This window comes from Panulirus ornatus, chromosome 1 (genome assembly GCF_036320965.1).
Source record: "Panulirus ornatus isolate Po-2019 chromosome 1, ASM3632096v1, whole genome shotgun sequence".
Taxonomy (NCBI): Eukaryota; Metazoa; Arthropoda; class Malacostraca; order Decapoda; family Palinuridae; genus Panulirus; species Panulirus ornatus.
In genome coordinates this window covers 6,210,394-6,227,225 of record NC_092224.1, presented here as the reverse complement: position 1 = coordinate 6,227,225, position 16,832 = coordinate 6,210,394, and the positions used below count along the sequence as shown (strand labels likewise).

The following is a 16,832-nucleotide window of genomic DNA, read 5'->3' as shown; positions in this document are numbered from 1 at the left end:
TGGCAGGTAATTAATGATCATGTTGTTGATGACCGGCAGGGCATCTTGAGGAACGTGAAGGACGCCCTCCTGTTCAGTCCGCGGACCCTGATGGAGCACTGTACTAACCTGGGCCTCGTGATCGACCTCACCAACACCTCACGCTACTACGATCCCATGGTAAGTCTGCTCCCTCACCCACACCGACCCAGTTTCAAGCAGGTCTTTTTGTGTTCCGCTTAGTGACCTACTTGCACTTGGGTGAAACCTTTGAATCTCTTTTAGTTAAATCTTTGAGGATGGCTCCAGCTTCTCGAGTGGCTTGCCCTAAATGCCATCGGAAGTTCACTTCAGAGATCTTCTCCTCAGAGAAGGTGGGTACACTTCTTGTTTGTTCTGCGACGTGTTTGATAGGCTTTCGATAGGCGGTAGGAAAAAAAAGCGAAACCTTGTGAACAAGTTCGATGACTTAAATCAAGAACATCTTTTCGAAAGACAAGAAAATATGGTTACCAGGACAAATGGAATAAGACTAAAAGATTTAGTACGAAATTGGTTTTTCGAAAAAGCTTTTCCTATTTGTATGTTGAGCACTGGAATGAATTATAGTCAGACGAAATGAATGCTAACGCTATAAATACCTTCCAAAGTCGTTTAGACAAATATATCATTAATACAGGTATGATCTGAGAAGGACGCCTGAAATGAGCTGTATAAACGACAGCGTAAACGGGGACAGTAAAAGGCTGATGTTCAGCAGCGGGGAATCTGTGATAGCTTAAAAACTGCTGGGCGGAAGTACTTTTTCTTTTTAAGTTACTCTCCCTCTTTTTTTTCTGGACAACCCAGTCGTGGACCAATCAGTCCTCCTGTTGTCTGTCTTTCTCATGTAAACTCACGTAAACCCTTGATTGGTTAAGATGTTTGTCAGTAGTGCTCTGGCCTCTCAAAGGTCATCATGACCTGACCTCGCTCTTTCCCCCAACCCCAGCTTGATGCATTACGCCTCACTGGACCTACCGCCTTCATAGAAGATTGTCATGCTTCAGTGAATTTGTTTGTTAATGAGATATATAGATTAGAAACCTTTACCAGGGAACTTAGTGAAGTGGTAACTCGTTCGAGAGGCCTAAGCTATAGATGCGGTCACCTTACTGTAAACAATGGGTCATGGCCCTTGACTGTTAAAGTTGTAACCCCCTCAGCTGACCACAGGAGTCGTGACCCCCTCCCCCAGCTGACCACAGGAGTCGTGACCCATCTAGCAGACCATAGGAGTTGTGACCCACCTAGCTGACCACAGGAGTTGTGACCTACTTAGCTGATCACAGGAGTCGTGACCCACCCAGCTGACCACAGGAGTTGTGACCCACAGGAGTTGTGACCTACTTAGCTGATCACAGGAGTTGTGACCCACCTAGCTGATCACAGGAGTCGTGACCCACCCAGCAGACCATAGGAGTTGTGACCCACCTAGCTGACCACAGGAGTTGTGACCCACCTAGCTGACCACAGGAGTTGTGACCCACCTAGCTGATCACAGGAGTCGTGACCCACCCAGCTGATCACAGGAGTCGTGACGCAGCTGACCACGGCCAATCCATAAATTTCCTCAGGGGTCAGAGGGTCGATCGCCTGACCGACATCCTTTACCATAATCACCTTGTCCCAGCCGGTGCTCGTTCAGATACAAGAAGTGTCCTATACCCACGACTGTGAATGCCATGAACAATCCGTGAACAAGTGCTCACCGAAGCAAATAGGCAATAGTTATGTGAAAACATTGATCAATTAATGTTCACCATTAGATACATGATGAATGTCAACACAGTCCTTCTGCGATTTAATCAATATATGTAACCTTACATCACTTAGTGTTCATCTGATCACTACTATAATGTATAAACCATAAAATTTTTGCTCTGTGAAATTTGTCTGAAGTGTGGACAGTGTAGATATGCCTCAGTCTCGGGCTTATCCAAAGCGTAGAGGTATCCAGCCCTACCTTGATCTTAAGCCCTTTTGTGGTTAATGAACTTCATACTATTATGACCAACGTAATTACGTAATTCATGAATTGTGTATTTTCAGCCAAATGGATGCATGAATTCAATAAACAGTTCTTTTATTTCATTTACACACACACACACACACACACACACACACACACACACACACACATATATATATATATATATATATATATATATATATATATATATATATATATATATATATATATATATATATAATTTTTTTTTTGTCGCTGTCTCCCGCGTTTGCGAGGTAGCGCAAGGAAACAGACGAAAGAAATGGCCCAACCCACCCCCATACACAATGTATATACATACACGTCCACACACGCAAATATACATACCTGTACATCTCAATGTACACATATATATACACACACAGACACCTACATATATACCCATGCACACAATTCACACTGTCAGCCTTTATTCATTCCCATCGCCACCTCGCCACACATGGAATACCATCCCCCTCCCCCCTCATGTGTGCGAGGTAGCACTAGGAAAAGACAACAAAAGCCCCATTCGTTCACACTCAGTCTCTATCTGTCGTGCAATAATGCCCGAAAACACAGCTCCCTTTCCACATCCAGGCCCCACACAACTTTCCATAGTTTACCCCAGACGCTTCACATGCCCTGATTCAATCCACTGACAGCAAGTCAACCCCGGTATACCACATCGATCCAATTCACTCTATTCCTTGCCCTTCTTTCACCCTCCTGCATGTTCATATATATATATATATATATATATATATATATATATATATATATATATATATATATATATATATATAATTTTTTTTTCTTTTTTTGCTTTGTCGCTGTCTCCCGCGTTTGCGAGGTAGCGCAAGGAAACAGACGAAAGAAATGGCCCAACCCACCCCCATACACATGCCTTGATTCAATCCACTGACAGCACGTCAACCCCGGTATACCACATCGCTCCAATTCACTCTATTCTTTACCCTCCTTTCACCCTCCTGCATGTTCAGGCCCCGATCACACAAAATCTTTTTCACTCCATCTTTCCACCTCCAATTTGGTCTCCCTCTTCTCCTCGTTCCCTCCACCTCCGACACATATATCCTCTTGGTCAATCTTTCCTCACTCATTCTCTCCATGTGACCAAACCATTTCAAAACACCCTCTTCTGCTCTCTCAACCACGCTCTTTTTATTTCCACACATCTCTCTTACCCTTACGTTACTTACTCGATCAAACCACCTCACACCACACATTGTCCTCAGACATCTCATTTCCAGCACATCCATCCTTCTGCGCACAACTCTATCCATAGACCACGCCTCGCAACCATACAACATTGTTGGAACCACTATTCCTTCAAACATACCCATTTTTGCTTTCCGAGATAATGTTCTCGACTTCCACACATTCTTCAAGGCTCCCAGAATTTTCGCCCCCTCCCCCACCCTATGATCCACTTCTGCTTCCATGGTTCCATCCGCTGCCAGATCCACTCCCAGATATCTAAAACACTTCACTTCCTCCAGTTTTTCTCCATTCAAACTCACCTCCCAATTGAATTGACCCTCAACCCTACTTTACCTAATAACCTTGCTCTTATTCACATTTACTCTTAACTTTCTTCTTTCACACACTTTACCAAACTCAGTCACCAGCTTCTGCAGTTTCTCACATGAATCAGCCACCAGCGCTGTATCATCCTGTGTGGCGGGATGGCGACGGGATTGAATGAAGGGAGCGTGTATGAATATGTGCATGTATGTATATGTGCGTGTATGGGCGTATATATATATATATATATATATATATATATATATATATATATATATATATATATATATATATATATATATATATATATATTTTTTTTTTTTTTTTTTTTTTTTTTTTTTTTTTTTCAAACTATTTGCCATTTCCCGCATAAGCGAGGTAGCGTTAAGAACAGAGGACTGGGCCTTTTTCGGAATATCCTCACCTGGCCATCTCTGTTCCTTCTTTTGGAAAATTAAAAAAAAACGAGAGGGGAGGATTTCCAGCCCCCCGCTCCCTCCCCTTTTAGTCGCCTTCTACGACACGCAGGGAATACGTGGGAAGTATTCTTAATCCCCTATCCCCAGGGATATATATATATATATATATATATATATATATATATATATATATATATATATATATATATATATATATGTGTGTGTGTGTGTGTGTGTGTTGGGGGGGGCTTTTCTCGTCTGTTCCCTTGAGCTACCTTGACGACGTGGGAAACAGAGATTAAGTATAATATATATATATATATATATATATATATATATATATATATATATATATATATATATATATATATATATATATGCTTTTATTATTATTATTTTATACTTAATCGCTGTTTCCCGCGTCAACGATGTAGCGCCAGAAAAAACAGACGAAGAATGGCTCATCCACTCATATACACACACACACACACACATATATATATATATATATATATATATATATATATATATATATATATATATATATATTTTTTATACTTTGTCGCTGTCTCCCGCGTTTGCGAGGTAGCGCAAGGAAACAGACGAAAGAAATGGCCCAACCCTCCCCATACACATGTACATACACACGTCCACACACACAAATATACATACCTACACAGCTTTCCATGGTTTACCCCGGACGCTTCACATGCCTTGATTCAATCCACTGACAGCACGTCAACCCCTGTATACCACATCGCTCCAATTCACTCTATTCCTTGCCCTCCTTTCACCCTCCTGCATGTTCAGGCCCCGATCACACAAAATCCTTTTCACTTCATCTTTCCACCTCCAATTTGGTCTCCCTCTTCTCCTCGTTCCCTCCACCTCCGACACATATATCCTCTTGGTCAATCTTTCCTCACTCATTCTCTCCATGTGCCCAAACCATTTCAAAACACCCTCTTCTGCTCTCTTAACCACGCTCTTTTTATTTCCACACATCTCTCTTACCCTTACGTTACTTACTCGATCAAACCACCTCACACCACACATTGTCCTCAAACATCTCATTTCCAGCACATCCATCCTCCTGCGCACAACTCTATCCATAGCCCACGCCTCGCAACCATACAACATTGTTGGAACTACTATTCCTTCAAACATACCCATTTTTGCTTTCCGGGATAATGTTCTCGACTTCCACACATTTTTTAAGGCTCCCAAAATTTTCGCCCCCTCCCCCACCCTATGATCCACTTCCGCTTCCATGGTTCCATCCGCTGACAGATCCACTCCCAGATATCTAAAACACTTCACTTCCTCCAGTTTTTCTCCATTCAAACTCACCTCCCAATTGACTTGACCCTCAACCCTACTGTACCTAATAACCTTGCTCTTATTCACATTTACTCTTAACTTTCTTCTTCCACACACACTTTACCAAACTCCGTCACCAGCTTCTGTAGTTTCTCACATGAATCCGCCCCAGCGCTGTATCATCAGCGAACAACAACTGACTCACTTCCCAAGCTCTCTCATCCCCAACAGACTTCATACTTGCCCCTCTTTCCAAGACTCTTGCATTTACCTCCCTAACAACCCCATCCATAAACAAATTAAACAACCATGGAGACATCACACACCCCTGCCGCAAACCTACATTCACTGAGAACCAATCACTTTCCTCTCTTCCTACACGTACACATGCCTTACATCCTCGATAAAAACTTTTCACTGCTTCTAACAACTTGCCTCCCACACCATATATTCTTAATACCTTCCACAGAGCATCTCTATCAACTCTATCATATGCCTTCTCCAGATCCATAAATGCTACATACAAATCCATTTGCTTTTCTAAGTATTTCTCACATACATTCTTCAAAGCAAACACCTGATCCACACATCCTCTACCACTTCTGAAACCACACTGCTCTTCCCCAATCTGATGCTCTGTACATGCCTTCACCCTCTCAATCAATACCCTCCCATATAATTTACCAGGAATACTCAACAAACTTATACCTCTGTAATTTGAGCACTCACTCTTATCCCCTTTGCCTTTGTACAATGGCACTATGCACGCATTCCGCCAATCCTCAGGCACCTCACCATGAGTCATACATACATTAAATAACCTTACCAACCAGTCAACATTACAGTCACCCCCTTTTTTAATAAATTCCACTGCAATACCATCCAAACCTGCTGCCTTGCCGGCTTTCATCTTCCGCAAAGCTTTTACTACCTCTTCTCTGTTTACCAAATCATTTTCCCTAACCCTCTCACTTTGCACACCACCTCGACCCAAACACCCTATATCTGCCACTCTGTCATCAGACACATTCAACAAACCTTCAAAATACTCATTCCATCTCCTTCTCACATCACCACTACTTGTTATCACCTCCCCATTTACGCCCTTCACTGAAGTTCCCATTTGCTCCCTTGTCTTACGCACCCTATTTACCTCCTTCCAGAACATCTTTTTATTCTCCCTAAAATTTACTGATAGTCTCTCACCCCAACTCTCATTTGCCCTTTTTTTCACCTCTTGCACCTCTCTCTTGACCTCCTGTCTCTTTCTTTTATACTTTTCCCACTCAATTGACAGGCGTGCGAAAGAGAGACTTTTGGATGTCAATGTGCTGAGAGGTGCAACTGGAGGGATGTCTGATCATTATCTTGTGGAGGCTAAGGTGAAGATTAGTATGGGTTTTCAGAAAAGAAGAGTGAATGTTGGGGTGAAGAAGGTGGTGAGAGTAAGTGAGCTTGGGAAGGAGACCTGCGTGAAGAAGTATCAGGAGAGACTGTGTACAGAATGGAAAAAGGTGAGAACAATGGAAGTAAGGGGAGTGGGGGAGGAATGGGATGTATTTAGGGAATCAGTGATGGATTGCGCAAAAGATGCTTGTGGCATGAGAAGAGTGGGAGGTGGGCTGTTTAGAAAGGGTAGTGAGTGGTGGGATGAAGAAGTAAGAGTATTAGTGAAAGAGAAGAGAGAGGCATTTGGACGATTTTTGCAGGGAAAAAATGCAATTGAGTGGGAAATATATATATATATATATATATATATATATATATATATATATATATATATATATATATATATATATATATATATATATATATATACATAAACGCCTTGATAGACGCCCATACGCACACATATACACATACATGGTATATGCACATATACATACACAGACATATATACACATGTACATATTCATACTTGCTTGCCTTCATCCATTCCTGGCGCCACCCCGCCCACAAGAAACAGCATCGCTACCCCCTACTTCAGAAAAATAAGATTTTTGTTAGAAGCATATTTATGGGAGAAAAACAAGAAAACAAATCGTTATTTTGGTGAAACGGCTATAGGAGTTCTAGTAACAGGTAGTGGTGAAGTGAGGAGGAGATGGAGTGAGTATTTTGAAGGTTTGTTGAATGTGTTTGATGATAGAGAGGCAAATGTAGAGTTTTTGGGTCGGGGAGGTGTGCGAAGTGAGAGAGTCATGGAGTGTTTTGGTGAAGAGAGAAGAGGTATTGAAAGCCCTATAAAGGATGAAATGTGGCTAGGTGTTTGGAGTGGATGATATTGTTGTTGAATGTAATTAGGGAGGGAGTGACCCGTGTTACTGAATGGCTTGTTAGGATTTTCAGTGTTTGTATGAATCATGATTAGGTGCTTGATGATTGGCGGAATGCATGTATATTGCCACTTTATAAAGGCAAGGGGGATAAAGATGGGTGTTCCGACTACAGAGGTACAAGTAGTATGTTGTATGGGAGGGTAGTGATAAAGAGAGTGAAGGCATGTACAGAGCATCAGACTGGGGAGGAGCAGTGTGGTTTCGAAGTGGTGGAGGATATGTGGATCAGGTGTTTGCATTGAAGAATATGTGTGAGAAATACTTAGAGGCGGATGGATATCTATGTGGCATATATGGATCTGGAGAAAACGTATGATAGGGTTGATAGAGATTCCTTGTGAATGGTCTTGAGAATACACGGTGTGGGGGGAAAGCTGCTGGAAGCAGTGAAAAGGCATTTGTTAGAGCAGGAAGAGAGGAGAGTGAATTGTTCCAACTGAAGGTTAGTCTACAGGGGGGGGGGGGGTGTTTTATGTCACAATGGTTGTCTATGGGTGAGGTGGTTGGGAGTTAAATGCAAGAGTCTTGGAGAGAGGTGCGAATATGCTGCCTGTGAGGGATGGAAGGGCCTGGGAAGTGAGTCATTTGTTATTTGTTGATGATACAGCACTGGTGGCTGATTCGAGTGTGAAACTACAGAGGTTAGTGACTGAGATTAGAAGGGTGTGTTGAAGGAGAAAGTTGAGAGTAAATGTTAATAAAATCAAGCTTATTAGGTTTAGCTGAGTTGAGGAACTGGTTAGTTAGGGTGTGAATTTGAATGGAGAAAAAATTGAGAAAGTGAAGTGTTTTCGATACCTGCGAAGCGGAAGTGAATCATGGGGTGGGTGAGGCGGCGAAGGTTTTGGAAGCACTGAAGAATATGAGGAAAGAGAGATCGGTATCTGGGAAGGCAAAAATAGATATGTTTGAAGTTATCGTAGTCTCATCATTATTATATGAAAGCGAGGCATGAGCTATAGGTAAGACTGCGGAGGAGGATGGTGTGTTGAAAATGAAACATTTGAGAATGTGGTGTGAGGTCGTCTGATCGAGTAAATAATGAAGGGGTAATAAGAGTGTAGCTGAGGGAGCTGAGAAGGGTGTGCCGAGATAGTTTGGATATATAGAGAGAATGAGTGAAGAAAGATTGACATAGAAGGTGTATGTGTCAGACGTAGAGGGAACAAGGAAAAACGGGATACCAAATTGGAGATGGAAGGATGGAGTGAAAAAAGATTTTAAGCGATCGGGGCCTGAGCATGCAGGAGGGTGAAAGGCGTGCACGGGGTCGACCTGCTGTCTGTTGACTGAACCAGGGCAAGTGAAGCGTTTAGGGTAAACCATGGAAAGGTCTGTGGGGCCTTGGTTGTGGATAGGAGGGGAACTGTGTTGTCGATATGTTACACATGACATGAAAATATATTACTGGGACGAAGTAAGAAATGGAGGGTGTAAATGGTTCCGGGCATCATTTCATCACTCCCAAGCCAGGAGGATAGTACTTCCCTGGGTAGCTGCTGTGCACAACGTACTGACAACGGAGGTTTTAAGATGGTTCCCGGCATCACTTCATCACTCTTAAGGCAGGAGGATAGAACTTCCCTGGGCGGCTACTGTCCACAACCTACTGACATGGAGGGTGTAAGATGGTACGGGGCATCACTTCAGCACTCATAAGTCAGTATAATAAGTACTTCCCTGGGAGGCTGTTGACTACAACGTACTACCTACGCAGTAAGGAAAGGTTTTAGCATATAGATGTGTGGTATAAGTAAAAATATATATTCAGGAATTCTCCTGGAGTACAGAGGAGAAATGTTTTGACGAAATTTACGTCACTCCCCTCAATATTGAGGGTGGTGTTGTGCAGCCCAGGATGTTGACGCTCCATGCTCCACCCACCTCGTTAACGTAACACGTAATACCGTGACATTCATTCCAGACCAGTCCTCAGATGGAGGATTTGTTCGTATTTGTATCGTATTAAGCATTTGTCTAAGGTGTCACAAGTATGTACATTGTAGTCGGGTAGGTAACGTACGTACGTGTGTGTGTGTGTGTGTGTGTGTGTGTGTGTGTGTGTGTGTGTGTGTGTGTTTGGTGCTTACTAATGCCAGTTCTCTTCTTCCCACCCAGGTGTTCAAGGACCAGAGGATCCTGTACGCCAAGGTGTTCACTGAGGGCAAAGTCGTCCCCAGTAAGGGCGTCGTCACCCAGTAAGTTACTGTACGAGTTGTTGGCGTGAGCTTATTAGTGGTCATTCACAAGTTGTGGGAGTGTTGGTCCTACATGGGGGAGCGAGGCTCCACTCATAGCCGAATGTTCAGGGACACGTTATGTGCATTAGTAAGTGATCCCGGTGAAGGCGACGTGTGCTGGGTGTACGAGGTAGAAATTTAGTGAGCTGAATAAGGGGTGAATGTGATGGTAAGGTTGAAGAACTTTCGAATGGTAAGTTTTACCTCACCTTACGTATAACTTACGATGGTTTCGGAGGCCTTCTACCTCAGCAGCTCAGTCTGGGACCTTATCTTACGTTGTATGTGACGATGGCTTCAAAGGTCCTCATCCCCTGCAGTTAGTTCTGGAACCTTAAGTATACCTTATGATGGATTCAGATCTTTTACCCTCACAACTCCGTGTAGGACCAAGCTGTTTATAGCTTTTCTTGTTTGTTCTGGTTTCAAGCTACATCGTTATGAACAAGTTGTGGTACGCATCGGTTATGGACGTTGGACGATTACTCTTATATATATATATATATATATATATATATATATATATATATATATATATATATATATATGCACACCACCTCGACCAAAGGGGGCAAGTATGAAGTCTGTTGGGGATGAGAGAGCTTGGGAAGTGAGTCAGTTGTTGTTCGCTGATGATACAGCGCTGGTGGCTGATTCATGTGAGAAACTGCAGAAGCTGGTGACTGAGTTTGGAAAAGTGTGTGGAAGAAGAAAGTTAAGAGTAAATGTGAATAAGAGCAAGGTTATTAGGTACAGTAGGGTTGAGGGTCAAGTCAATTGGGAGGTGAATTTGAATGGAGAAAAACTGGAGGAAGTGAAGTGTTTTAGATATCTGGGAGTGGATCTGGCAGCGGATGGAACCATGGAAGCGGAAGTGGATCATAGGGTGGGGGAGGGGGCGAAAATCCTGGGGGCCTTGAAGAATGTGTGGAAGTCGAGAACATTATCTCGGAAAGCAAAAATGGGTATGTTTGAAGGAATAGTGGTTCCAACAATGTTGTATGGTTGCGAGGCGTGGGCTATGGATAGAGTTGTGCGCAGGAGGATGGATGTGCTGGAAATGAGATGTTTGAGGACAATGTGTGGTGTGAGGTGGTTTGATCGAGTGAGTAACGTAAGGGTAAGAGAGATGTGTGGAAATAAAAAGAGCGTGGTTGAGAGAGCAGAAGAGGGTGTTTTGAAGTGGTTTGGGCACATGGAGAGGATGAGTGAGGAAAGATTGACCAAGAGGATATATGTGTCGGAGGTGGAGGGAACAAGGAAAGAGGGAGACCAAATTGGAGGTGGAAAGATGGAGTGAAAAAGATTTTGTGTGATCGGGGCCTGAACATGCAGGAGGGTGAAAGGAGGGCAAGGAATAGAGTGAATTGGAGCGATGTGGTATACCGGGGTTGACGTGCTGTCAGTGGATTGAAGCAGGGCATGTGAAGCGTCTGGGGTAAACCATGGAAAGCTGTGTAGGTATGTATATTTGCGTGTGTGGACGTATGTATATACATGTGTATGGGGGGGGGGGGGGGGCCATTTCTTTCGTCTGTTTCCTTGCGCTACCTCGCAAACGCGGGAGACAGCGACAAAGTATAATAAAAAAAAAAAAAAAAAATATATATATATATATATATATATATATATATATATATATATATATATATATATATATATATATATATATATAAATGAGATGTTTGAGGACAATATGTGGTGTGAGGTGGTTTGATCGAGTAGGTAATGTAAGGGTAAGAGAGATGTGTGGAAATAAAAAGAGCGTGGTTGAGAGAGCAGAAGAGGGTGTTTTGAAATGGTTTGGACACATGGAGAGATGAGTGAGGAAAGATTGACCAAGAGAATATATGTGTCGGAGGTGGAGGGAACGAGGAGAAGTGGGAGACCAAATTGGAGGTGGAAAGATGGAGTGAAAAAGATTTTGAGTGATCGGGGCCTGAACATGCAGGAGGGCGAAAGGCGGGCAAGGAATAGAGTGAATTGGATCTATGTGGTATTCTGGGGTCGACGTGCTGTCAATGGATTGAATCAGGGCATGAGAAGCGTCTGGGGTAAACCATGGAAAGTTGTGTGGGGCCTGGATGTGGAAAGGGAGCTGTGGTTTCGGGCGTTATTACATGACAGCTAGAGACTGAGTGTGAACGAATGGGGCCTTTGTTGTCTTTTCCTAGCGCTACCTCGCACACATGAGAGGGGAGGGGGATGTTATTCCATGTGTGGCGAGGTGGCGATGGGAATAAATAAAGGCAGACAGTATGAATTATGTACATGTGTATATATGTATATGTCTGTGTGTGTATATATATGTGTACATTGAGATGTATGGGTATGTATATTTGCGTGTGTGGACGTGTATATATATACATGTGTATGGGGGTGGGTTGGGCCATTTCTTTCGTCTGTTTCCTTGCGCTACCTCGCAAACGCGGGAGACAGCGACAAAGCAAAATAAATAGATAAATAAATAAATAAAATATATATATATATATATATATATATATATATATATATATATATATATATATATATATATATATATATATATATACGAACAAAGTGCATAGAAACGCACACCTTCATAGAACATACAAACCTCCAAAAGTCAGGAACGAACCCGGGACCCCTGTGCTGGGTGTCAGGTTATTCCCTCCCAGCAGCCGAGTGTCGCCCCTCCAGACCCAGCTCACCTGGGTGTTAACGGGTCGGGCCGGCGCCCCGAGCCTGACCACCCTCGCGAGTCCTGACCAATCTGGAGGATGCTTCTCACACCTGTCCTGACCCTACCCGTCTCCCCACCGATGTCCTCCGTTATATGGCAGGTACTAAACCTCACTACCTGGGAAAGGGGTCAGAGACAGACAGACAGACAGACAGACACAGTCACTTCCTCGACAGTTAAGCTTCTGTGCAAATTTTCACCTGAGTGTCGCGGATGACCCAGTTGATGGCGTGACACGGGTGTGCGAATTGGAGGCGCCACAACCTCTTTGTTTACATCGTGTCATTTTTGTTTATCACTATTTATGGTCTTGCCTCGAAGCTTGGTACATTGTAATTTTATTCCTGTTATGTGAGAATTAATATTGATGAATGAATGCTATGGAAAAACTAATGAAAGAATATCTTCGGCTGTTTTATGGCCCAAGAGGCAAGCCGAGAGAGGATGGGATGATTAGATAGGCAGTTCCCGTTATTTGCTTAATTAAGGTTACCTGGGCAAGTAAGATTTGCTACTCTGACGGAATATTGGAAAACTAAGAAAACTAGATCGTATAGATTTTTTTTTATTTATTTTGATTCTTTGTTAAGTTTAAGGAGAGGGTTAAGGCGATTATATTTATATTTGTCTTTACGGTCCGCCATAGAAGCACCGAAGGTGCAGCATATGCTATATCCTCCATTCTCGTGGACTTACCCATGGTCGATCAGGCAAGGCTAGAGACGTGTCACGGGTGTGTGGCGTGTGGTGTTTGTGGTCGGCTCGTGTGTTGTTCCATACTACAAGGCTTTAATCCTTTCATGAGTTGAGTATTGCTACGGTCAGCATCGCCCCTACATGGCGGGCGAAATTTAGAAAGTATCCAGCGATCTTTCACAGCTCCATACTAATGTGGTAAAGGAGCCAAATTATTGGGAACGACTAGAAACACTGAGGCTATACTCCCTGGATCGCAGACAGGAGAGGTATATCGTAATCATCTCTACCAGGAAATTCCTAGAAGGTATGGTTCCCAACCAACATTCGGAAGTAACATCCTACTGGCACAACAGGCATGGAAGGCTTTGTTAAATGGTACTTCTAAAATCCAAAGGTGCCCAATGCACGAAAAGAGAGAACGCCTTAAACATCCGGGGTCCAAGAGTGTTCAACACCTTGCCACTTACCATCGGAAACAGCAACGACCAAATCTAGCAGTCTGGTCTCAACACGGGCTGTGGAAGTAAAGACTTTACGACGTTGCGATAGACATTAGAGATGGATTTTGACTCATTCTGATGAGAGAGGCAGCATGTATGGCCATGCACTCTACTTACGTGGCACACTTTTTTTCGGGTTGGGGATTGAGAGTTTTGGGGGGGAGGGGGGCATTAGGCATTTAGAGCTTTGGAGCTACAACTTTGACACTGGCATCATCCTTGGGAGTTTAACGACTGTTAACAGCGTCTCTTCGTGAAGAAGAGCCACAGCTGCGGAAAAAAAAGATAAAGGTCATTAACACAAAAGAGTATGTCTCAAAGGTCTGTAAAAGCTGAGTAGAAAAAGGATGACAAAATATGGTGAAGGACGACTTACATGATAATCGAGGACATCAAGAAAATATCTCAAAAACCTATGAAAAAAACGAAATTGTTGATCGTATGAGTATAGCTCATTAGGAGGCCTTAGGGAGGTGTTATTATAGGATGGATGGCATATAGAATACGGAGAGTATAAGTAAGTTTTTGTATTTTTGGCTCCAGTGACACAAAAATCTTCATCGCGGTAAAGTCGAAGATAAGACACAAAAAGGTTGAGGTTAAAGAATACAAATTCAGAGCAATTTAAAGGAATTACAACAGCAAGAGATCACTGGGTCCTTCGAGGCTGTTTGCGATAGTGGAAAGTATCAGTTATTCACAGATTAGTGTGGTAAAAGTTAGAAGGCAAACACATGATTCAGTAAGGAAACCTGAACACGGCCAACCGTCGGTGTGAATAAGAAGGTGCAAATAATGTTAGTCGTAGACTGTTAGCGAAATGTTTATCAAGTCTGTTCTTGAGCGTATCTGTAAGTACAGCTTTCACCCAGTTTAAAAAACTGATAAATGATTCCATACGTTAACACTTCCACTGAATTGTATTCGAGGTAAAACATTTGCCCACGAGGTTACATCTATGATCACGAGTGAATCAGATAAATCATGCTTGTTAGATTAAGATTATAATTGATTATCATAACCTTGAATACTTTTCAATACTTGTATTGGTGCACTTCTTAATCTTCTTTTTCTAAGATAGATTCTTTCCGTTCTGTCAACGTCTTTTTTCAAGTAGTGACCAAAATTGAGCAAGGTATTCAAGGTAGGGATGAACCAGTGAACTATAAAGAGTAAAGTTGATTCCCCTAGACTTAAACTCTAAAGCCCCTCTTATGAAGCCAAGAATCTAGCTCGTTCTTTTTCTTGCTTCTTTGCTTCCACCGATATACAAATCTATCAATACCATGAGACTTGATTTTTGCTCGTGACCTTTGATGCCGAGGCTTGTCGAATGTTTTTTTTTTTTAAGATGTATATAGATGACATCAACTACTTTACAGCTTTCATCATACCTGTTTAATTTGATGAATCAGTTAGATTTGCCAGACGAGCGATTTCGTCGAAAACCATGCTGAGAATCGTGTATGAAACGCTGGTCCTCTAAATGGTTTACAATTCTGTTTTGAATGATGGTGTGTAATAAGGTTTCCATCTGCACACGTTAAGGTAATTGGACAATGATTTCCCGAGCGATGACTTATTACCTTGTTTGCATGTCGGTGTTGCACTAGTGATTCTGTATTCATGAAATTTCCCCGAAGCAGGTGACGGATTGAAAATAGCAGATAAGGGCTTTATGATATCATTTTCTCCACTTTTACTATCCATAGTTAAAACTTATCAGGGCGTGCCGTTTTATTTGCTTTATTTTTTTTTTATTTTTTTATTTATTTTTTTTTTGTTGTTGCTGATAGTATGTCTTCAGAGGTAAAGAGATGGGGTGAAGGATCAAAAGGTTTTGAAGGATATGGAAACTTTGTCTTTTTGAAAAAAGAAAGCGGCAGTTCGTCGCTATTAGGGGAAAAAAAAAAAAACATGAGAGGGTAAAGAGTTCCAAAGCTTAGTGATCTGGGGGAAGTAGACATCGCAACGGCCCACCGTTGGGTTGTTATTGGCCAAATGGTGATCCTGTTACGCAGTAACTTGCCGATTATTACTTCGTTTAGCTAATGGCTCTCGGGATAGAAGACCCCGAAGACTTCACCAGGTTTTCGCCAGGCACTCAAGCAGCCAGTTCTTTGGAGTCAAAACCAAAATGATATTTTTGAAAGTTTTTAAATGATGAGTCCAACAGATCTGTGGCCCTTGGTCCCCGGCATCATGGGATGCTAAGAATCTCCGGGATCCCGCCTGACTCTACTGCCAATGAGAGGGAGGACTCAGACGGTAGTAGTACCGATCCCTCCTGTCCTACTGTGTTAGACCTGCCTCTTTTTCCTATTCACTATAACAACATTCGCAGGCTCTGCAGTAGCCTGCCTTCTCTTGAACACCATCTGTCCAGTGCCTCTCTCAATATCTTATTTCTTTCTGAGACCTAATTATACCGAGGAGCTGGGTACAAGGAGACGTTCCCGTGGAGCTGGGTATGAAGGGGCGTTAGCAACAAGCTGGGTGTAAAGCAGGGTAAAGGAGACGTTGCCGAGGAGCTGGTTGTAAGATGATATGGAGGAGCTGGATATAAGGAGACGTTACCGAGGAGTTGGATGTAAGACGATACCAGAGAGCAGGGTATAAGATGATACGTAGGAGTAGGGTATAAGGAGACGTTATAAGGGAATAAGGGCTAAGGAGACCGTACCAAGGAGCAGGGTATAAGGAACTTTACCTCGGAGGAGGGTATAGGGAGGTACAAGAAGGAAGGTGTGCTGACCTTAGGGGCTTCAAGTAATGGGAAATGACCTTGCAAGGAAACCAGTGGGTCATAAGTGTTTCATGAATGTATTGTAATTTCTCGTATGATTACCTACTCGTGTGATTACTTTATGATTACTGCTGGTGTGTTACGGAGAGTCTTACAGTCGTTTTGCCCCGCTTCTTAACCTCGCGTATATGTGTCCTATTAATGTTTGCTTGGTCTTGAGTGCACGCGAGTTGAGCGTTACCTTAGCATTGCCCAGTTACTCTGCTGTTACGTATAATGAAACATATTTAAAGA

The 16,832-nt window shown here is 42.7% G+C and overlaps 1 protein-coding gene across 2 annotated transcripts in view; it reads left to right on the top strand.

Moving 5' to 3' along the window:
* The window catches only part of LOC139754668 (uncharacterized), a 575,370-nt gene that overhangs the window by 402,044 nt on the left and 156,494 nt on the right, over positions 1 to 16,832 (top strand). For both annotated transcript variants that reach the window (XM_071672345.1, XM_071672254.1), the window contains exons 3-4: positions 40 to 159; positions 9,750 to 9,829. In XM_071672345.1, coding sequence (XP_071528446.1) covers positions 40 to 159; positions 9,750 to 9,829 — 200 coding nt within the window. The remainder of the gene's footprint in view (positions 1 to 39; positions 160 to 9,749; positions 9,830 to 16,832) is intronic.